A 22,514-nucleotide genomic window follows, 5' to 3' on the forward strand; every position below is an offset into this window, starting at 1 on the left:
CCTCTCATATGTTCTTTCTCCCTCATTCTCTCTCAAATAAATAAATATAATCTTAAAAAAAAAAAAGTCATTGTTGTAAAGTTCTCAGCAAGTCCAATAGTCGGTTTATTACCCATTAATTAGTAATCAATATTTCAGCCATTATTATTAGCACAATGAAGGGTAATTTTACTACCACGGTCCTTTTAGTTACTAGTGATGCTGGGTCTCCAGCAGTGTAGTTCCTGAGCAACTGTGCTGAGATAAAGTGCTGGAAGTAAATATGCTGAGTGAGTTCCTAGGGCGTTTGCTGCTTAAAATTTACAGAGTGATAGTAGAGCGGACTGTGCAGTGTTGTTCAGAATGCACTTTAGCCTGGTGTACTAAGACAACTGGTGAGCTGATCCTTCATCAGTAGGAGCAGAGAATATGCACACAGTTTATGCAACAGCAAACGCAGAGGTACCTGGGACAATTCTGAACTTGGCCTTTCACTAAAGACAAATTTATATCTGAAAAGGTACCTCAGGAATAAAGTGGCAAAATGCAACTCAATTTTTCAAGTACCCACCTAATTCCTATAGTCAGATCAAGCCAAAGGGCATATTTTAATAATGTACCTTAGTAAGCAACTTCTCGATAGAATTTCTTCTTCTGATGTCCATAGAAGTTTTTAAAAATCCCACACCAACAGTTACTCTTCCCCCTGTTTCTAATGATTTAATGTTTTACATTGGAAGCATATAGTTTTACCTTAAGAGTTTCCAGTGTTCCATCTTCTTTGGCAAGGACGCTGCCCGTGATTCCTAAAATACTAACAACATTTACTCTAACCCCAGTATTACTACTATGAATGCCGGCTGTGCATAGTGTCATCAGCTGGTTGGGAGTCATACACTGTTGAAAAGGAAAAAGAGTATTTATAGTGTTAAACTCAACCAATTCCAAGAGCATGCACAACAGGACTGACAGAAATGTCAACGACAGAGAAGTTATTATATACTCTAATCACTCCTCAGTATAGCTGGTAATCCTGAATGAAGATGAGGCCTGTTCATGTCACTGTCATTACTCACTCTACCATAGCTGTTAAGCCTAGAAGAGGGGCTTCGTTTCCTATTAGTTTCATTTAAAGAAGACTTTTGGGAGGTACGTGGGCAGCTCAGTCAGCTAAGCGTCTGCCTTCAGGTCAGGTCACGATCCCGGGGTCCTGGGATCGAGCCCCACGTTGGGTTCCTTGCTCAGTGGGGAGTCTGCTTCTCCCTCTCTCTCTGCCTCCTCTCCCACCCCACTTGTGCTCTCTCTCTCAAATAAGATCTTAAAAAAGAAAAAGACAACTTTCAGTCAGATGTACACAAACTAAAGAGATCCTAATTTCTTTTTAACACTGATCATAAAATGTTTTGAAAATGTACAAAGAATATGTGGCTTTAATAAAAATTGGCTGAATCTGTACAAGTTAAGAACTCACCCTCAGATGTCATGCTGTTACAGTAAATTATTAGAGCTTGTAGAAACCATTAAATTATAGAGTGCTTCTGCTGCGTAGTGATAATTTTCATTCTAAACTAATCTGAACACACACATGGGTGCAGGTATCACCAGAGAATTCGAATATCGTGTTGCCAGGCTATCACAGTGTGGTGACGAAGGGCTTGGGATCTGACATCCTGGGTTCACACCCTGGCTCCTCTCCTTACCCCTCAGCAATCCTGCGTAAGACACCCCCCTGACAAAGGTCTCTCCATTTCCCCATCAGTGATACAGGGACAACGGTCACCATGCAGAGTTGCTAAAGGATTAAATAATGCATATCAAGAACTTAGTAAATATTAGATATTATTACATATAGAAATACTGAACAGTTCTAAATCAAACTCATTTCCGGATCATCTGCAGTGCTTCTGCCAATCGAAAGGTAACAGCTAATATGTGCAGGTTTCTTAGGAAATACTCTAATGGAAACAATCCCACCAACCCTGGCATTCCTCCCAGCCAGAACAAGGCTGCCAGGAATGCTGGAGGCATGCTGCTTTACTACCAGTATGAGTCACAAATGCAAGCTGCCCAAGGTGCACACACCGACAAGGCAGAGAACTGGACAGGGGAGCAGGACAGCTGCACTCCACTGTTGGTGCTGTTACTCAGCATCTCTGGTCCCTGGTTCCCTCTCCTTGTAAAGTATGAGAAAGCTAGGGTCCTTCTAATCCTCAAATTCCATGCTCATGCCCAATACACAGCCAACCTGAGAATTCATGGTCTTAATATATATGAATGCCCAGACATTAACTGAGCATGAGCTGGGAATAATTCTCTTTAAACGTCAGGCTGATCCAGTTAGCCACTGCTGAAGATCATGGAAAAATCAATAAAAATACTTTATATTCCCATAGGCCCTACGGTATAGGGTTTTCTAATCCTCCCATCATTATTACCATTCCCATGTCAAAGAAACTGAGGGTCAAAAGTTACGTTCTTGAAAAAAATTCTCAAATATACAAAGAAAAAAAATCGAAAGAGTATAGACTAGACGCCAACAGTACATACTATATTTGATAGTAAAGTACCAGAGGCATTCTCGTTAAACTGTGGACAAGATAAAGTTTGGGAAGCACTGCTCCAGGGTGTGGCCACGGAATGACTAAGGTAGAGAAGGAAGACCAGACCGTTGGAGAAAGGGAGGTCCAAGAACTTCAAAGCCAAGGGACTGGGGGGAGCATCTATGTGGATCTTGAAGTCACCTAGAATCATGACAGGACTGGTGAAGAGTAATAATGCCCAACAGCAGGAATCTTCAAGGAACAAAGAGTGCCCCAGGGCATGGTAGATGGCTATAACCAAGAGAAGTGGGTGGTACGGTCTAATGACATGTTAATCAAAACTGGAAGATTTTAGAAAGGAAGGAGCAAGGATGGTTTAGCACACGGGTCCCTCAACTTGGTGTGCATGCCCATCACCCAGAGAACTTGTTAAAATATAGATCACTGGGCCCCTCCTCAAAGTTTCTGCCTCAGTGGATTGGGGGCAAGGCCCTAGGATTTGCTCTTATATACAAAGAAAAAGACCACCAACCCAATAGCAAAACTGGCAAAAGAACCGTTACAGAAAAAAAAATGCAAAGGCCCTTAAAGCACATAAAGAGACAGACATCCAATCTCATATTGTAAGACAAATGCAAATTAAAATTGAGATATGTCTCAACTATCAAACTGGTAAAAATCTAACATTTTGACAACTCTGCTTCTGAAGCTATAGCAAAACATGGCACTCTCAAGCAATGCTGTAGGAAATTCAAAATGCCTCAAATTCTAAGGAGGGGACCACAGCAATTAGCAAAAATCACCAATCCCATCTATTCTCCAACTCAGCAAGCCCACTTCTAGGACTCACTCTCTCGAAGACACAATGGCAAAAACACAAAAAGCATCTGTAAAAAGGCTGTTCACTGCAGTTCTATTTTAATAGCAAAGGACTGGAAATGAGAACACCCATCAACAGGGCTGAATGAATAAGGAACACCTACACGATGGAGTAATAGAATGTGAAGCTGTAAAAAAGAAATGAGGAAGATACCTGTATACTACAATGATTAATAAGGGAGAAAAAGAAAGCAAGGTGCAGAAGCACTACTTTTAACAAAAGGGGTGAAATACACATGCCTACGTATTTGCTTATGTTTTCAAAATAAGAACAATGGAATGATAAATCAAAACACAAAAAAGGACGGTTACCCGAAAGAAGAGGGGCAAAGGGACAGAAGCTAGACTAAATATAAATAAATAAATAAAATTGTTTTTGGTAAAACTTGCCATTTTAACCTTTTTTTTTAAAGATTTTTATTTATTTGACAGAGAGAGATACAGCGAGAGAGGGAACATAAGCAGGGGGAGTGGAGAGGGAGAAGCAGGCTTCCTGCTGAGTCCGATGCGGGGCTCGATCCCTGGACCCTGGGATCATGACCTGAGCCGAAGGCAGTCGCTTAACCGACTGAGCCACCCAGGCGCCCCTCATTTTAACCTTTTTAAAAGAGATTTATTTATTTGAGAGAGAGAGAAAGCAAACATGAGCCAGGGTGGGGATGTGGGGGTGTGTGGGCAGGGGGAGGAGCAGACTCCCCACTGAGCAGAGAGCCCAGGAGCCCGGGATCATGACCTGAGCCGAAGGCAGATGCCTAACTGACTGAGCCACCCAGGTGCCCCTGAAATACCTTTATTATTAAGCCATTCTTAGCCACGATCTCTTGCCTGCAGCTGAAAACATTTTTAAGCGTCCAGTTCAGTGGCAGTAAGTACCTTCAGACTGTTGTACCACCAGCCATCACCACCATCCATGTCCAGAGGTTCTTCATCATCCCATACTGAAACTGTCCCATTCAACAGTACGTCCCTACTCCTCCCTTCCCCCAACTCCTGGCAGCCACTGTTCCACATTCTGTCCTTATGAATTTAACTATTCTAGGTCCCTTGTATATGGAATCATACTGTATGTCTCCTTTTGTGCTCGGTTTATTTCACTTAATGTCATGTCTTCAAGAATTCATCCATGTTGTAGTATGTATTAGAATTTCCTTTTTAAAGCTGAATAATATTCCATTGTATGTATCTACCATATAGTTCCCTGAATATATCTTGTTTCAATTTTAACTCTGAAACTGTGTAAATATTTTATATAATTAAAAAATAGAAATTAAAGCAAAAAAAATAAGTTTCTTAAAAAAAAGGAAAGCTAAAAAAAAAATGAAAGCTAAAACAACTGAAGCTAACTTTATAACAAGTCACAAAGAGAACTTTGTCAAGTAACTTTAAAACACAGCAATTTGCCTATACAGTCTTAGAGGGGTTGTGAGATCGAGCCCCAAGTCGGGCTCTGTGCTCAGTGGGGAATCTGCTTGGGATTCTCTCTCCCTCTCCCCCTCCCACTTGTGCTCTCTCTCTCAAATCAATCAATCTTAAAAACAAAACAAACAAAATAACCCCACAAGTTCATAATGATATTTTAAAAAAACCTCACTGGAAAAAAAAAAAACCTCACTGATCACTTTTAGAGATTGTTAAGGGCACTAATTTATTATTCTGGAAAAATCCTATCTTTTTGGTATGAACTTTATTTCAAAGTTACCAAATAACTGATGAGACAGAAAGTTCTTACTTAGAGAAGAATCACAGCTAATAAACGTAAAAGAAATGACAAAATTAAGATGTCTCCATTTTGCACCACTGATAAAATGGTGAATCCACTGATTAATACTTTTTTTTAAAAAAAGATTTTAGGGGCGCCTAGGTGGCTCAGTTGTTAAGCATCTGCCTTCGTCTCAGGTCATGATCACAGGGTCCTGGGATCGAGCCCCACATCAGGCTCCCTGCTCCGTGGGAAGCCTGCTTCTCCCACTCCCCCTGCTTGTGTTCCCTCTCTCACTGTGTCTCTCTCTGTCAAATAAATAAATAAAACCTTTTAAAAAATAAAAAAAGATTTTATTTATTTACTTGAGAGAGGGAGAGAACACATGAGTCAGGGGAGGGGCAGAGGAAGAGGGAGAAGCAGACTCCCTCCTGAACACAGAGCCTGATGAGGGACCCAATCCCAGGACCCCGAGATCATGACCTGAGCCGAAGGCAGCCGCTTTACCGACTGAGCCACCCAGGTGCCCTGAATCCACTGATTAATCTTAACATCACTAATTTATGAAAATATATAATTTGTGATATAAAAGTAAAAAATATATACAGCACTGTGAATTATTCTTGCCAAAAAATCTGATCCTGTTCCCAGTTTATAGGATATATGGACAAGACAGGGACATGTCAACAATACCATCGTGAGAAGCTAGCCAAATCTCATAATGGGAAAACTTCTACAGGACAAATGACAGCTTCTTCAATGAATAAATAATACAGGGAAAGGGAGGTTGGTGGGGGGAATATTTTAAATTAAGAGATTTAAGAATCTGTGAATATACTAAAAACCACTGAGTTGTGCACTTTATTTTTTTTTTAAAGATTTTATTTATTTGAGAGAGAGAGAGTGAGAAAGAGCACAAGCGGGGTGAGGGGCAGAGGGAGAAGCAGACTCCCCACTGGTCAGGGAGCCTGATGCGGGACTCGATCCCAGGACCCTGGGATCGCAACCTAAGCAGAAGGCAGAAGCTTAACCAACTGAGCCACCCAGGCGCCCCTGAATTGTGCACTTTAAATGGGTGAATTGTATGGTTGGTATGTGAATTAAATCTCACTAAAGCCGTTAAAAAATTTTTTTGGGCGCCTGGGTGGCTCAGTTGGTTAAGCGTCTGCCTTCAGCTCAGGTCATGATCCCGGGGTCCTGGGATGGAATCCCACATCAGGCTCCCGGCTCAGCGGGGAGCCTGCTTCTCCCTCTGACCCTCTCCCCTCTCATGCTGTTTCTCTCTCGCTCACTCTCTAATAAATAAATAAATAAAATCTTTAAAAAAAAATTTTTTTTAAACCAAAGTATCAACCAAAAGCATTTGGATTCTGATTTGAATAAAACAACTGAAAAAGACATTTTTGTGGCAATCAGAAAAAACTGAGCTTAGGCTGTATATCAAATGATAATTAAGCAATGTCTGTTAATTTGGGAGTAATGGTACTGTAGTTAAGTTTTTTAGAAGTCCATTTTCTGTCACAGACACATAATGAAGCATGTAATAAAATACTTATGAGTGAAGGAACATGATTTGCTTTAAAGCAGTCCAGGAAACAAAAACAAAAGTGTAAGGGAGATGAAGAGAACAAGAATGCCAGGATGTTGCCAACTCTGTGACCCTTGTGGTTCATGATACTATCATCTGTGCTTTTAGAGACGTCTGAAAATTTCCTTAATAAAAAGTAAAGAATACAAGTGGGAAAGTACCTATCACAGAGATGCCGATGGATCACTGTGGAGGGTCAGTGGGCATGCTTGATAATTTCTGTAAAATGTTACTGAAGAAGACAAGTGACATTCAGAGAAAATATTTATGACAGGTATGTCAAGATAAAAAAATCTGTGTGTTAGTGGCAATGGTGGGAAGAAGCAAAATATTTTATTTTTTATTTTAAGCATTTTTGCTTTCTTTTTACAAGGATCATACATTACTCTTATAATAGAAATAAATACTTAAAAAAAAAAACAGTTAAGTAATGAATTTTGCTTCCATAATACGGAATCTTTGCGGGTTTCATATAAAATTTTTTAAAAATCTTACCTGAGAAATGTTCTTGGAGGCCATTGTTTGCAAAAGGGCCCTCAAGGCACTACTTATGGCTTCTAGAAAGTCAACATGCTTAGCAAAATCTAAAACACAAAAGTGAAATATAAATTTGTCTTTCTCTAAGACAAGTTATTTTGTAAAAAAAAAAAAAAAAAAAACACCGCAATGTTAAATGTTAATATATGCTATTATAATTAAAACATTTTTTTTAAAGATTTTATTTTTATTATTTATTTGACAGAGAGACACAGCGAGAGAGGGAACACAAGCAGGGGGAGTGGGAGAGGGAGAAGCAGGCTCCCTGCAGAGCAGGGAGCCCGACGGGGGACTCGATCCCAGGACCCCGGGATCATGACCTGAGCCGAAGGCAGTCGCTTAACCGACTGAGCCACCCAGGCGCCCATAATTAAAACATTTTTGATGTTAAGCCAAGACTTCTGGTTAACAGTCTCCTGTGAACTGAATACTTGACTTTGAAAAGATGTCCACAATTGAAATAACTGTAACAAGGGAGCGTTCTGCAGACAGTCCTTGCCTTCTAGGCACTGGATTTTCATTTACCTCGCTTTTTTTTCTTTTTAAGATTTTATTTATTTATTTGACAGAGAGAGAGATAGCGAGAGCAGGAACACAGGCAGGGGAGTGGGAGAGGGAGAAGCAGGCTTCCCGCTGAGCAGGGAGCCCGAAACAGGGCTCGATCCCAGGACCCTGAGATCATGACCTGAGCTGAAGGCAGACGCTTAACGACTGAGCCACCCAGGCGCCCTTTACCTCGCTCTTTAGCACATGATACACCTGAGCTAGCTTGCGTAGACAGAATTCAGCTTTTCACAGATTGCCATCACGGTGCTGGGCAGACCTCACATGGCAATGTCTCCCAAATCAGAGTTCTTCCTGGCCAACCCAAACCCACTGCCTAGCCAAGAACTGTTGCTTGCGCAGGGCTGGGCCACTATACCTCCGTGGTTTCAGTGGCTTCTACGGTTGTATTTACTGACCCAACTTCCCCTTCCCATTCCTGCTCATTTTTACTCTTTTCTTTCTTACCCCTTTGGTGGGAAGGGAAAGCAATGGACTTGCCGTGGTAGATTATATTGTCCAAAAATAACCACAACAGTCTATTTCCCCACCCCTTGAATCTGGGGGTACTTTGTGACATCAACCAACAGGACACATGAACATGACATGCTAAGTCATGAAAGGCAACATGATTCGCACCTAACTCACATGTGTTTGCTCTCTTCTCTCAACTCTTGCCCTAGGTCACATGGCAAGGTCATCTTGTTCTGGCTGACAGCCCCTGTGAGCCAACCATCAACATGAACAAGACTTCAGATGATTCTGGCTCCTTGTTTTCCAGCAGAAGCCCTAGGGTAGAGTTTTCTCAACCCTACCACTATGGGCATTTTGGACAGGTAATTCTTTGGGATCCCCTGTACACTATAGGATATTTAGCAGCATCCCTGGCTTCCATCCTCTAGGTAACAGCAGCAACCCCGAAGTTTTAACAACAAAAAATGCCTCTAGACATTTCTAAATGGCCCCGGGGGGGGGGGGGGTTGCAGTGTCGGAGGGGGGGTTGCCCCTAGTTGAGAACCCCTGGCCTAAACATTGTGGAGTAGAGACAAACCATCTCCACTATGCACTAAATTCCTGACCTATAGAAACCATGAGAAAACACATGATTATTGTTGTTTTAAGCCTTGGCTTTCTGCCCCCTTGGTGCCTGGGGCCTTATGAAGATTCCAACGCCCCTTTTGGGGCTGCCTGCATGAGAATGAGGCAGCTTCCACACAAATCTAAATCAAAGCTTATTATATTTTTTGCCTCTCAGGACCAGATATACATTATGTACTGAAGTAGGGAATTCCTGTAAATTTCACAGAACGGATACTAGGATAGCTTTAGGATCAGACAGACCTGGGATGGAATCCTGCCTCTGACATTATGTGACCTCTCCTTCTGGCCTCTGGTCAAATGTCACCTCTTCAGACAGCCCTTTCCACATGAACCCATCTAACAGGCCCTTGGAACCAGCCACCATGTCAACCAATTCTTTTATTTTTTTCTTCCTAGACGAAATTACATTTACATCTTTATTCATCTGAGATTGTAAGCTCCTGAGCATTCCGGTCTTGCCTATCTCATTCGCACCTGTATCCCTTGGACCTAGAGTGGTGTATGGCATAGAGTGGTCAATAAGTATGGGCTAGGGGTGCCTGGGTGTCTCAGTTGGTTAAGTGTCAAGCATCTGCCTTCGGCTCAGGTCACAATACCAGGGTCCTGGATCGAGGCCTGCATCGGACTCCCTGCTCAGCGGAGAGCCTGCTTCCTTCTCTCCCTCTGCCTTCCATTCCCCATGCATGTGTTCTCTGTCAAATAAATAAATAAAATCTTAAAAAAAAAATATGGGCGAGAGGAATGAGTGCCCCTGAAGGAGTTCCTCAACCTCTTTAAATGCCAGCTTCCTTACCAGGAAGCTGGAGTAATAATGCCTCACTCATAAAGCCTAGTACCCAAAAGTACTCAAAAATTGGTGTGAAGTTGTTACTACTAAAATTCAAAAAGTAGGTTATATTTATATTTATATTTGATTACAGCTATGAAGTATAGCCCTAGAAATTCATGAAGTGCACATAAAACAATGGAACTATATCATGAAGAAATCATTCAATACGAAATAGAACACACTCAGAAGCATTTTTTTGGTCTTGCATTCTTAGAAAAATAACCATTACCTTAGATTCAAAACCCTAATCTAAATCACGTTACTGTTTTACATTATGTGTAATTCATACTCTCCCTAAATTAAGGAAAACATTCGGGTGATTTTTATTGAGTTCACATTTCTGGTCATTTATCCAAACTTGGGAAAGAAGCTTCAATCTACCCTGCCTTTCTGACAAATTCTCACTAAAAGGTCAACACATGTGGTACTGTTAAAGAAATTAAGTAAATGTCAACAGAAGTTAAACAAAAGAGGTGACTGAAAACATTTTTCCCCTCAACAACTTTGTACAGCATGTAAGAATCTGTAGCACACCTAAATGTAGGTAAACAGTCAACCCACAAGTAGCCAAGCAGCAAATTTTTATTTAGGTGACTTTTTCAGACTGATTCCAATGTTCTGATATAGAATAGGAAACATATTCCAGAATGGGTGCTACTATCATCCTAATTATAGTGAAAAAACAGCTTTCTGCTTTCCCAAATGTGGGAAAACAGGGAACCCTAAGTGATTATAGAACCCATGCAATGGAGCAAATGATAGACTGACCCAATCTGAAAACACAACATTGCTAAAATTTTCTTGATGGTTTGAAGATCCATAGTTTTTAATGAAGGAGACAAAGATATTAATGTACTGAGAATGCAAGGACCAGAATCTACTAACAACTTTCTCCTTTTATCTCTGATGGCAGCCACAAACAAAATGTATCTCAAATTTTATAACTATTCAGAAAGAGATTTATTTATACTTTTAATTTATTTAATTTATTTAATTTAATTTATACTTTTTAATTTTAGCATTAAAATACATTAGCATTAAAAGTAAAGCAAGTTAGGCAGAGTTGTACGATCCTCATACATTTAACGTTCAAACATGGTAACACAAAAAGCTAGAAAAATTTGGCCCCATCCTCCCCAGAAAGTTCTCCAGTAACAGTTCACACTATCCACATAGACCCCACAAGATTACGTTATTTAATAAATCTCAATGTGCCAAAGGAATTTTAGAATACCATCTCTAAATATAAGCAATTCTCCTTTATCGAAAATTTCATTCTGATAAGAAAAGGTTCTCTCAACAATACCCATGAACTTGGAATTTACGTAAAGTGTTTAATTATATGTTCCCACAATTGAGAAACTTTCCATTATTTCTCCAAGGCCGAGCGTGGTATCATTTTCCTGTGATCATCCAGGTGATAAATGTGCAAGCATCAGTGACCACGAAGAGCCAGCTGAACCGGGAGGAACACACCCACGTGTTTTCTGTACAGCAGAGGCACAGAACGTGTGCGCTTTCCTGCAAGTGCAACAAACTCTATGCTGGTTGGAGATGGGAGCTTCTGGTACCTTGCCTGGGACTCCCACCGAAAAATGGCGATTTGTTCTGCCACTGAGGCAGACAGGATTCCCTCAGGGTAGGCACGTCCTGGAAACAGTGATAGGCTAGGCCTGCTCACCTAGGGGCCTGGCTGTGCACAACCCCGTTTGGCCCAGCAACCTACCGGGAGCCCACGTGAAGGGGTGGAGGGAGTGGGCCTGAGCAATAGCAGCCCTCCCCCTCCTCCACCATGGACATTCGGCTGGGTTGGTGGGAGCCAGAATGTTAGCAAAAGTCAGATAAAACATCCCCTCTCCAGTAACCGCCCCATCCCCCCCATGCCATCCAGATCTCTGCCTAGTTTATAAAGCTGGGAGACAAATACATAAAGCTATAGTTATCGGACCGGCTCACAGCAACAAGCCACCTCTGTAGCCAGAGCTTGCCCAGTCTTGTCTATATCCTGTCTTAGGTGTGGCTGGGCACGGTTTTCACATGATCACACCAGCTAAAGAATGCACAGTCTGAGATCACTGGAAAACTGTATCTGCTGACGGACAAATGCTGGAAGGTTGGCAGAGACAGAACAATAACTATATATGGGTTTCTGAACATTTACTTCATTTTTAAAAACTGACCTAGAACTTCTGAAACATGCACTATTAAGTGCACAGTACCTTGTATTAACTTGGTAAGAGTGCAAAATAGGGATGCCTGGGTGGCTCAGTCAGTTAAGTGTCTGCCTTCAGCTCAGGTCATGATCCCAGGGTCCTGGGATGGAGCCTCATGTTGGGCTCCCTGCTCAGCAGGGAGCCTGCTTCTCCGTCTCCGTCTGCCCCTCCCCCCTGCTTGCTCTCTCTCTCTCTCTCTCTCAAATAAACTCTTAAAAAAAAATAGGGCGCCTGGGTGGCTCAGTCATTAAGCGCCTGCCTTCGGCTCAGGTCATGATCCTAGGGTCCTGGGATTGAGCCCTCCATCAGGCTCCCTGTTCTGCAGGAAGCCTGCTTCTCCCTCTCCCACTCCCCCTGCTTGTGCTCCCTCTCTCGCGGTCTCTGTCAAATAAATAAATAAAATCTTAAGAAAAAAAAAAAAAGATGTCTAGAAGAACTGGGGAGTGGGGCACCTGGCTGGCTCAGTCGTTACAGCGTGCGACCCTTGATCTCAGGGTCATTGAGCTCGAGGCCCACACTGGGTGTAGCGATTACTTAAAAACAAAAAAAAACACTTAAGGAAAAAAAAAAGAACAGGGGAACAACTCCTGAATGAATATTTGTATAGAAGCTTGTATTTAGTCAAAAGCGACCATATTTTGATCTTTTAAGAGTTTCAACTCTTTTTTTAAGTTTTATTTATGTAAGTAATCTCTACCTCCAACATGGGGCTCAAACTCAGGACCCTGAGATCAAGAGTCATGTGCCTCTCCGTCTGAGCCAGTCATGTGTCCCCTAAGAGTTACAACTCTTGACTTAATGTGGCGTCTTAGAAGAAGAAAAGTTAAATAGTTTACAATGAGATATATGAATACTACGCTGAATGTTACACAGTGGAGTTATAGCTTATTTGGTGATGAAATTTTAAAGTTAGTGCAGAAAGCAAGTATTACATATCTTCAAGCTTACCTTCAAAAACTCCCTGAAGACACTCTGAAATTGAGGAGCTGAGAGCAGCAGATTCTTATCTCTCAATTACCCTCACTGCAGACATGCATGCTGGGTAGGTAATGTGGAGAATTTTCCTTTACTACATAAAATACTATTTTTCCCTCCCTCTCAGTCTCTTTCATTTGGTTTGAGCTGCTATAATTCGATGTGGCTAAGTCAAATGAGATTCTACTACCACAAACTATGAAAACCTGGTAGAGGAGCACGCAATAACCCTTGTACAGCTAGGCCATTTAGAAAGAATAGTTAACTACATATACTATCTAAGTTTCTGTGTACAAATGAAATTAATCCATATTAGAGACCTTAGTAACATCTCTTACCATGCAAAGGTGCTTGAAGAAAGAAATGTTAGAAAAAAGCAGGGTACAATACTCTATGTCTGGTAGTCTACCATCTGCCTTAAGAACACACATGCATACTTTTTATACTGAGAATCTCTCTGGAAGAACACACAAGAAACCGTAACAGCGACTGACTCAGGGAGAGGAACTGGATGGTATGAGGAAGAGGAGAGAGGCTTTCCACTTTACACCCTCTAATAACTTGTGAATTCTGTAATACATGTACGGATTAGCCAATCAAATGTAAATCAAATGGTTTTATGTTTAAGAAGAAAAATAAAGACTAGAGAATTAAGCAAATATCTTCATGGGGCCTAATACTTATGATAGTTGTGATTCAGCCTTATTGGCCTGACATAACTGGATGCAGTTTTAATAAAAAATAACAGTATAACCCACAGACCAGCTTACGTATGTTGTTTGGACTCAATGCCACTGGCAACTATAAATCTGACTCTTAGTGCTTGGGAAAGGTTTCTGCAGGCTGGATGACAAGCACGACACAATGCCAAAGTCCAAGTTCCTCACCCTTCAAAACTCTGCTCGATCCAAATAGTCTTTCACAATGAGGCCTAAATGTTTACCTGGCTGAGCAAAAAGCAGCTGGGACAGATGTTGTGCAAGTGTCTGCAGGGCTGCAGGTCCCCCGAGATGGTCCACATCCAGGAGGGATACAAGACTCTGGAGACACACGAGGGCTCTGCACTGAATAGTGTTCATTCTGGATAGGAAGGCAAAGAATGCGGTGTGTTTCTCTAACAGTTACCCAACAGAATTCAGTATTCACTTTTAACCTAAGCTTCAGGCTCTGACTGGGGATATCTGAACGCAGAAGATGTATGGCTATTAACAAAGAATCTTAAGGTGACCTGATTATCTACCTCATCAAAATGCTTGAGCACTCAGGGCCTGAGGCACAGCTCACTTATGAGTCATAAGGAATTTATTTAGAAGAATTTTTATGCATGGCGACATTGGCAAAACAATTCTGAACTGTGAAATAGGACATTATACATAAAGTGTTCAACGCACATACAGAGTTTCATAGTTTATAAAGCGAACACCGTGCCCCAAGATAAGAAACACGGCTAACACCCTCACAGCGCATCTATCCCTTCCCTATCTTGCCCCACCTTTCCGACCCCTAAAAGTCACCACTATCTGGACTTTTATGGTAAACAGTTCCCTGCTCTACTACCTACCTATGTATCCTATTAACTACCTATGTATCCTAAAACAAAATAGTTAAGCGTTGCCAGTTACTGAACTTTGTAAAAACAGAATCAGTGTATATTCTTTTGTGCTTTGCTTTCTTGCTCAATGTTCTAGCTCAGATTTTTTTTTTTTAACTGCTGTATATATTCTACTGTGTGATTATGTCAAAATTTATTTCTCGACTCTGCCACCGATGGACACTGAGGTTGCTTCCTGGTTGGGGCAACTAGAACCACATTGCTATTCACGTTCTCATGGCTTAGTGCACATATGCACACATTTTCCTAGAAAATATGCACAGGAACAGAACTCTTGAATCTGGGGGAAGTCAGCTTCTTCTAGTTAGTGGTCCATCCTTTCATGTAATAACAATGACAAAGAGTTTTGAAAACAGAAAAGTTCTTACTTTCTGACCAAAGATTTCCAAGTGGGACTCCTAAAACATATGTCAACTGCAGTGCTGTTTGGAAAGGCAGTTTTCTCAAAAATCTAGATTCAAGAAAGGCAGTAAAGCAAAGGTTAACGACTAGCATCCTTTTACACACAATCCCTTTATCAAGCCCCAACCTACTGCCTCTAAGTGAAATGGTTAGGCTTGGGAAGGATCTACTTTCCAGCGTACTCCCACTACTGTTAGTTCTAGCTTCTTTCTTACCAATTACCCACAGTCTGGAAGTGCGAGCAAACCTCTTTTGCATACACGGTGAATAGCTCTCTCAAGCCCTTCCCATGCTCCACAATGAAGCTGGACTTGAAACAGACTACCTTCTTTGGGATGAGGTAGTTGGTGAACGCGGTGTGAACCTCATGGGAGAGGCAAAGGGGAGACAGCAGCTGCCCACCGCACTCACTGAAGGAATTCTCCATAAATGCATCGCTCTCATCACTGCTAGAAAGCTCTTCCCACTCATCATCAGAGGGATCTGGGAAGATTGCAAACCACATGTAAGTGGAATATTTAAGAAAACTCATGGAAGCTACCCTTTCAGTCCAGGGGGAGAATGTCTAAACGTATAAACTGGTAACAAACCTTCACTGCAGCACATGTTGACGACAATTTCCAGAGCAGTCTGCTGAGCCGTCAACAACGCTATGGTCTCTCTCAGTTCCTTGTCAGTGGGCTAAAAAATAAATAAATAAATAAATAAACAAACAAACAACTAACTCTCAATGTTTGGGAAAGTATTTTCACGTGAATGTCCTTAGCTAGAGCCTACTGGATGATTTTTACCCTTGGAATAGAATGCATGGGGGATGGGGCAGCCAGAAGAAAAGTCATAACGTGCTGAAGCACAAACAAGCATTATGATTGCTCCTGGCACTGAGCAGCAGGCCGCGTTAACTGGGCTTCCATCTATCTGCACAGTTATTTTAGGTAGCTGGAGAGAAAAGATAAATATTCCGGAATTCTGAACTGAATTCACCCTGAAACTTAATCCAGTGTGTTAAGAAGTAGCTCAGAACACTAAGATTAACACAAGAGCTCATTTCAGAGACCAGCCACTTATACACAACAAACCAGCTTTTAGATGCTTAGACGTCTCGTTGGAAAAGACTGCATTAACAAGAACTACTAACGAGCCCTTATGTGACCAACAGAGCTTGGCTAAGGTGCAGACAGGCTTGGCTTCCTGGCTTTCTCTGAACCCTGCAAGAAAGCATTTCTTTGGGGTGCCTGGGTGGCTCAGTAGGGTAAGTGTCGGCCTTTGGCTCAGGTCATGATCTCAGGGTCCTGCATCGGGCTCCCTGATCAGCAGGGAGTCTGCTTCTCCCTCTCCTCCCAGCTTGTGCTCTCTCTCACTATCTCTAACAAGTAAATAAAATCTTAAAAAAAAAATAAAAGGCATTTCTTTAAGACTGAAGAAAGGGGCCTTCGGCTCAGGTCATGATCTCAGGCTCCTGGGATCGAGCCCCGCATCGGGCTCCCTGCTCAGCAGAGAGCCTGCTTCTCCCTCTCCCTCTGCCTGCCACTCTGCCTACTTGTGCTATCTGTCAAATAAATAAATTAAAAAAAAAAAAAAAAAAGACTGAAGAAAGGGGAGAACTTCCTTCTCTGGAAATAATTAACATGAACTTAAAATGGGTTGTAGAAATTCACATAACCTTAATTCTCAAGTTACCTATGAAAAGTGAAATAGCTATGTTGATATTCCAGAATAGTTCCTAGGCTAAAAATAATGCGTATTTTATCATCTGAATGTTTCCCCCTTTCAACAAGCTTCTAATTGTCTTTTAATGCCTGTACAATATTCCATTAAATGGATACACTATCATTTAATTTGGAATATTTCAAATTACCTGGATTTCTCATTTCCTTAGATTTACTGGGTCAAAGGACTACCTATAGATCCTGTGACATGTTCCTATTTTCCTTTCCAGAATGTTCATACTGATTTATAATCCTCCAGCAACTTCTTGTGTAACAATTTGACTGCAATTTTGAACCATGTTCAAAGTTATTATTAAAAAATAATAAGGGTTCTAGAGGGGAGGGGGGTGGGAGGATGGGTTAGCCTGGTGATGGGCATTGAGGAGGGCACGTTCTGCATGGAGCACTGGGTGTTATGCACAAACAATGAATCATGGAACACTACATCTAAAACTAATGATGTAATGTATGGGGATTAACAATAAAATAATAAATAAATAAATAAATAAATAAATAAATAAATAAATAAACAGGGGCACCTAGCTGGCTCAGTCGGGAGAGCATGCGACTCTTGATCTCGGGGTTGTGAGTTCAAGGCCCACACTGGGTGTAGGGATTACTTAAAAATCAAATCTATAACAATAACAATAAAATAATAATAAAAATAAATTTAAAATAGTAAAATTATTATTAAAAGATAATTTTTTTTTTAAAGATTTTATTTATTTATTTGACAGAGAGAGACAGCGAGAGAGGGAACATAAGCAGGGGGAGTGGGAGAGGGAGAAGCAGGCTTCCCGGCGAGCAGGGAGCCCGATGCGGGGCTCGATCCCAGGACCCTGGGATCATGACCTGAGCCAAAGGCAGACGCTTAACGACTGAGCCACCCAGGTGCCCCAAAAGATAATTATTTTTGATAAAAATTATTTTAAAAGCAAAGTGCTCATTTAAAAGATGTAGCTTAGGAATGTTATTTGTATTCCTTTTACTGCTGGGAAGAAGATATATAAAAACTATTCCTACCTGCTTTGTGTGTGTATGATATTCAAGTAAACAAAAGTTTATTAGAGACTCAAAGCTAAATGAGAGATGTTGCTGAGCTCTCATCCCCTAGAGAAGTATGAAAATCTGGCTCAGAAGAACCCTGAAATTAAGTTCTACTTCTTTATAACTCTCCTGATCAGAACCGTTCTCTGCTTCTTATTGTCATCAAATGAACATAAAGAACCAATCTCGATGAAATGTTATGACATCTTGGGCGCCTGGGTGGCTCAGTTGGTTAAGCGACTGCCTTCGGCTCAGATCATGATCCTGGAGTCCCTGGATCGAGTCCCGCGTCGGGCTCCCTGCTTGGCGGGGAGCCTGCTTCTCCCTCTGACCCTTCCCCCTCTCATGTGCTCTCTCTCTCATTCTGTCTCAAATAAATAAATAAAACCTTAAAAAAAAAAAAGAAATGTTATGACATCTGAGATTTGCTCCAAAATATGCAAGGTGGGGAAATAGATGAAATAAAACAGACTATGATTTGATCACTGGGTAACAGTGGAAGCTGGGCAAGGGACTCCTCTACTTCTGCATACGTTAAAATGACAACTTCGGTTGGTTCTCTTTACATATTTGTGGTTGTACTTTCTTACTTTAAATTATGCAAATTAAAGGTTGATTCCGAAGGCCTCCTGCACCAGCCACCAGGCAGTGGGAAGACCAGAGCTGTCGGACATTACATTTGTATTCCAGGCAAATACAGGCACCGTACAGGCACTTAAACATTGGCTGACTGACCATCATGTTAATCATCTGGTCTACTCAGTTATGTTAAGAGACTTTAAAAAGCAAGCTTTCCTTATGAGAAAACGCTGCATTTTATGAGCAGCAATGTTCTATTTTTAAATAATACGAAGAAAAGTAAATACCTAAATGACGGTTAATTTTCAGTACTTTTTACACGGTGGCACTGAATCTTGGTAGATGTGGATCTCAGTCCCCACCTTCTCCCTATAGGAGTCCCAGGGGGAGCAGTGGAAGGACGCAAGTGTTCCGCTCTCCCCCTCCCTGCAAGGGATTTCAGACACTTCAGAGTTCCCTTACAACCCAACTGTACTCCCCGCTCCTGCTGGTGGGAAGTCGGCGTGGTCAGTCACGGTACACGTGTTTTCGGTCGGGCCAGTCCATGCAAGACCACAGCTGCAGAGCCTCCAAGCCCTGATCAGTCACATCCTGACTTTCCCTCCTGGGGCGGGGAGGGGGAAGCACGTCTGTCCCAGATCTGTAACTCACCCTTCCAATGTCAAACTGCAGAGAAAATACTGTTAGGGCTCTGCCTTTGTCTATCTTGTTTTACTTATTTTAAATTTTACTCAGACTATAGAACAAGCAGTAAATTGGGCGTTCAAATATGTGCCCGCCCACACCAAAAGCAGTGCTATGATTTTGACGCAACTTTATGACTTGCAAGCAGCTCAAGGGTGGGGCAGCCTTCTCATGTTTATATTCACCCCAGGACTTAACAGGATGCTGTGCACCTAAGGGCTATCTATCCATGGGGGCTGGGAAAGTAGTTCTCATGACAACATTATGATTTCATTAAAATACCACCAATTCATGCTTTACAACACTTTGTGAATCCAGGAAAGGAGCATACTGTTATATTTCTTTTCAGGTATATTCCATTTAAAGAACTCTTATATTGGGCATAAACTTCTCAAAACTCTTAAGACTCTGAATGAAGACAGCTCTTAGTTTCAGTTCAGGATCAGGAGAGGCCACACCTGGAAGTGCAGAAAGCCTGCGAGGACAGGGCTAGGGTTCCTGCAGTTCAGCCTCCGTCATCTTTCTTCAGAATGCCGTCAGTGGCCTAACCCATCTCCCAGCCTCCAGGCCCCCTAACGACACTAACCTGCTTTCACCACGCTGCTCCCATCCCATCCTTTAAGACAGCTAGGTGTTCTATCCAAAAAGCCTTCTCTGACAACCTCAGCCTCTCCTCTCCCATCAAGGCTGTCTATGCGGCGTGCCTCGCTCTACAAACTACTCCCTCAAAACTCTGTGCGCAGCCCTATCCCCGCTCTCAGCACGAGCACCGTCATGTATCCTAATTATGAGTCTGTCCTCCCAAGACAGAAAAGGTCCCTGAAGACAATAAAAATGTCCTAATCGTCTTTCTAGCATCAGCATTCGGCACAGTGCCTGGCACACACCAGGAGCACAGAAAATGTGCACCTGAACGAATAAAGCCAAGTCATTGTCCTCCCTGCCTTCCCAACTACTCGTTGACCTTCTTTGGGGGGAAACATCGTCCCAAAGCATGGCTCCATCTCTGCTGACTGGCTCCACTGAAATGCTCCCTGCCCCTGAGCTTGCTCACCTTTACTCCAACACGAGTGTGTCGGTGAACATGAACAACCACCAGTTCTCACAAGCACCCAACCTTCTCTGCTCAGCAATGGTGGGCTAATTAATGCGGGCTGAGCCTACTATTTTGGTAAGGATAAATATGAAAACAAAAGAGACAAGAATGCAAGTACCACCGGAGCAAAGTACAAACTCCTTCAGTAATGAAGACTATCTGGCCGAGAGTGTGTAACTGAAGAGGGGAGACACAGGAGTTAGGAAGATGACTGCACGTTTCTCAAGTGTTACAGAAGTACTGGTCTCTCCCCTCTTGGAAATCCTCTGTATAGAAAAGTTTCATTTTAGACAGGAGATGTTTTCTCCCCCTCTGGGAGTAGATTTCTAAAGCTGCAATGAGAGCCAATGGGGAAACATGACGGACTGTTACTGAATTGCACTTTGTAATAACTGTACCGTGACAGGGTTCTACAAAGCTCAGGATACCTATTAGAAGAAAGTGGCTGTATGAATCCAGGCTTGCATGCATCAGTCTGACTTACTGGAAGCAAATCAGAAATGAAGGTTTTCCTTCTGACTTTTCTTTTGTGCGGGATCTCTTCCATTTCATCATCTTCCATCAGAGAGCCACGGCTGGTGCTCTCCAGCACGTCCTCCGTCTCTGCAGCAGCTTCTAACCTCTGCTTTTCGGCTTCATGCATTCGAATTACCGTCTCACCAGCGTCCACGTCCAGAACGTCAGACAAGATCTTCAGTATGGCATTTATGATTTCCGCCTGACTCTTGGATGGAATAATGTCCTTTAGGTTCCAAATGGTGCCTGGGGGGAAAAGGCACGTAAGGACAAAGGACTCGCCTGTGAAAACTTTTATTAAATACAGTTTCCACAAGATTGGTTCTTTTAAGCTCAGGTGTAATATAAAAAAAAAAAAATCTCCAACCCTCTGCCTGTGTTCAGTTTTTATTAAATGTCAAAAAAAAAAAAAAAAGGCTTCGCACAGAGGCGGCTCCCTTTATTACAGTCCTGCATGATCATCTCTCTTCCTTGGCACACAATGCCTCTCTCAGACACACCGCACAGCAACAGACCGAGAGAACGCTGATCAAGTTTCACTTGAAACGACAAATGAAGCTGCCTCGCTCTCTTTCATCTTAACCTGAGCTGCCCTCCTAGGCACCTTCTTATATTCCAAGAGAGAAACGAAATGCACAAAAATTCCAAGGTTTCTGGACAAACCAGACAGCAGGTTCTTGGTTTTTTGCTTATCAAAACAGAACAGGAGGGGCGCCTGGGTGGCTCAGTTGGTTAAGCGACTGCCTTCGGCTCAGGTCATGATCCTGGAGTCCCGAGATCGAGTCCCACATCGGGCTCTCTGCTCAGCAGGGGGTCTGCTTCTCCCTCTGACCCTCCCCCTCTCATGCTCTCTCTCTTTCTCTCTCTCAAATAAATAAATAAAATCTTAAAAAAAAAAAACAAAAACAGAACAGGAGCTACCATTAAGTAGGCAGACAAACTAATTGAAAAAAACAAAACAAAACAAAACAAGTCACTGTTAAAATAAAAATACATCCTGGATATGGACCCAAAAGAATTGAAAGCAGGGACTCAAACAGATATGTGTCCACCCATATTCACAGCAGCATTACTCAATAGCCACTGACCCGAGTGCCCATCTGCTGATGAGTGGTCAAATATATACACATAGTGGAATATTATTCAGCCTTAAAAAGGGAGGAAATTCTGACACACTACAAGGACGAACTCTGAGGACATTATACTAAATGAATTAGTCATAGTTCGTACAGCATGCAACTCTTGATCTTGGGGTCATGAGTTTGAGCCCCACATTGGGTGTAGAGCTTACTTAAAAAAAAAAAAAAAAAGATTTAAAAATAATAAAATAAATGAAATTAGCCAATCAGAAAAAGAAAAACACTGTATAATTCCACTTAGATGAGGCACCTAAAATAGTCAAGTTCATAGAGACAGAAAGTAGGATGGTGGCTGCTGGGGGTGGGAGGATGGGAAAATGGGGAGTTGTTCAATGTGTGCAGTTTCACTTTTGCAAGATGAAGAGTCCTGGAGATTGGTTGCACAACAATGTGAATGTACCTAATATTACTGAACTATACACTCAAGAATGGTCAAGACGGTAAACTCTATGTTACATGTACTTCACTACTAAAAAACAACACCTCTCATGATAAATTACCTCTGGAAGAGCAGGAAGAAGATATATACAGAAAATATATAAATTACCCATTACTCAACAGATCACCAGATTATTTTTTACCTCTACATTTAGAAATCCCAAGGAGAAAGGAGCTGGGGGTAAAGAATTTACAGAAAAGAGAGTGGTCACGTCATGCCCATTTCTGAACTCACTGGTTCATAACAAGAAAGGATCCTGACAATAGCACTTCTTTTTTTTTTATTTATTTATTTTTATTTATTTATTTTTTTTAAAGATTTTATTTATTTATTTGAGAGGGAGAGACTGAGAGAGAGAGCACATGAGAGGGGTTAGGGTCAGAGGGAGAAGCAGACTCCCTGCCGAGC

The 22,514-nt window shown here is 41.9% G+C and overlaps 1 protein-coding gene across 12 annotated transcripts in view; it reads right to left on the minus strand.

The window, feature by feature from the left end:
- The window catches only part of HEATR3 (HEAT repeat containing 3), a 41,067-nt gene that overhangs the window by 7,908 nt on the left and 10,645 nt on the right, over positions 1–22,514 (minus strand). For 11 of the 12 annotated variants that reach the window (XM_045870019.3, XM_045870017.3, XM_064580986.1 and 8 more), the window contains 7 exons: positions 20,497–20,774; positions 15,488–15,578; positions 15,223–15,380; positions 14,864–14,946; positions 13,827–13,963; positions 7,181–7,269; positions 733–876 (listed from right to left, as the gene is read on the minus strand). In XM_045870019.3, coding sequence (XP_045725975.1) covers positions 733–876; positions 7,181–7,269; positions 13,827–13,963; positions 14,864–14,946; positions 15,223–15,380; positions 15,488–15,578; positions 20,497–20,774 — 980 coding nt within the window. The remainder of the gene's footprint in view (positions 1–732; positions 877–7,180; positions 7,270–13,826; positions 13,964–14,863; positions 14,947–15,222; positions 15,381–15,487; positions 15,579–20,496; positions 20,775–22,514) is intronic. The other variant, XM_045870018.3, reaches the window with a different exon arrangement.

This window comes from Mirounga angustirostris, unplaced genomic scaffold, assembly GCF_029215605.1.
Source record: "Mirounga angustirostris isolate CCGP_5_RB_7025 unplaced genomic scaffold, mMirAng1.0.hap1 SCAF_16, whole genome shotgun sequence".
In the NCBI taxonomy this organism is placed as follows: domain Eukaryota; kingdom Metazoa; phylum Chordata; class Mammalia; order Carnivora; family Phocidae; genus Mirounga; species Mirounga angustirostris.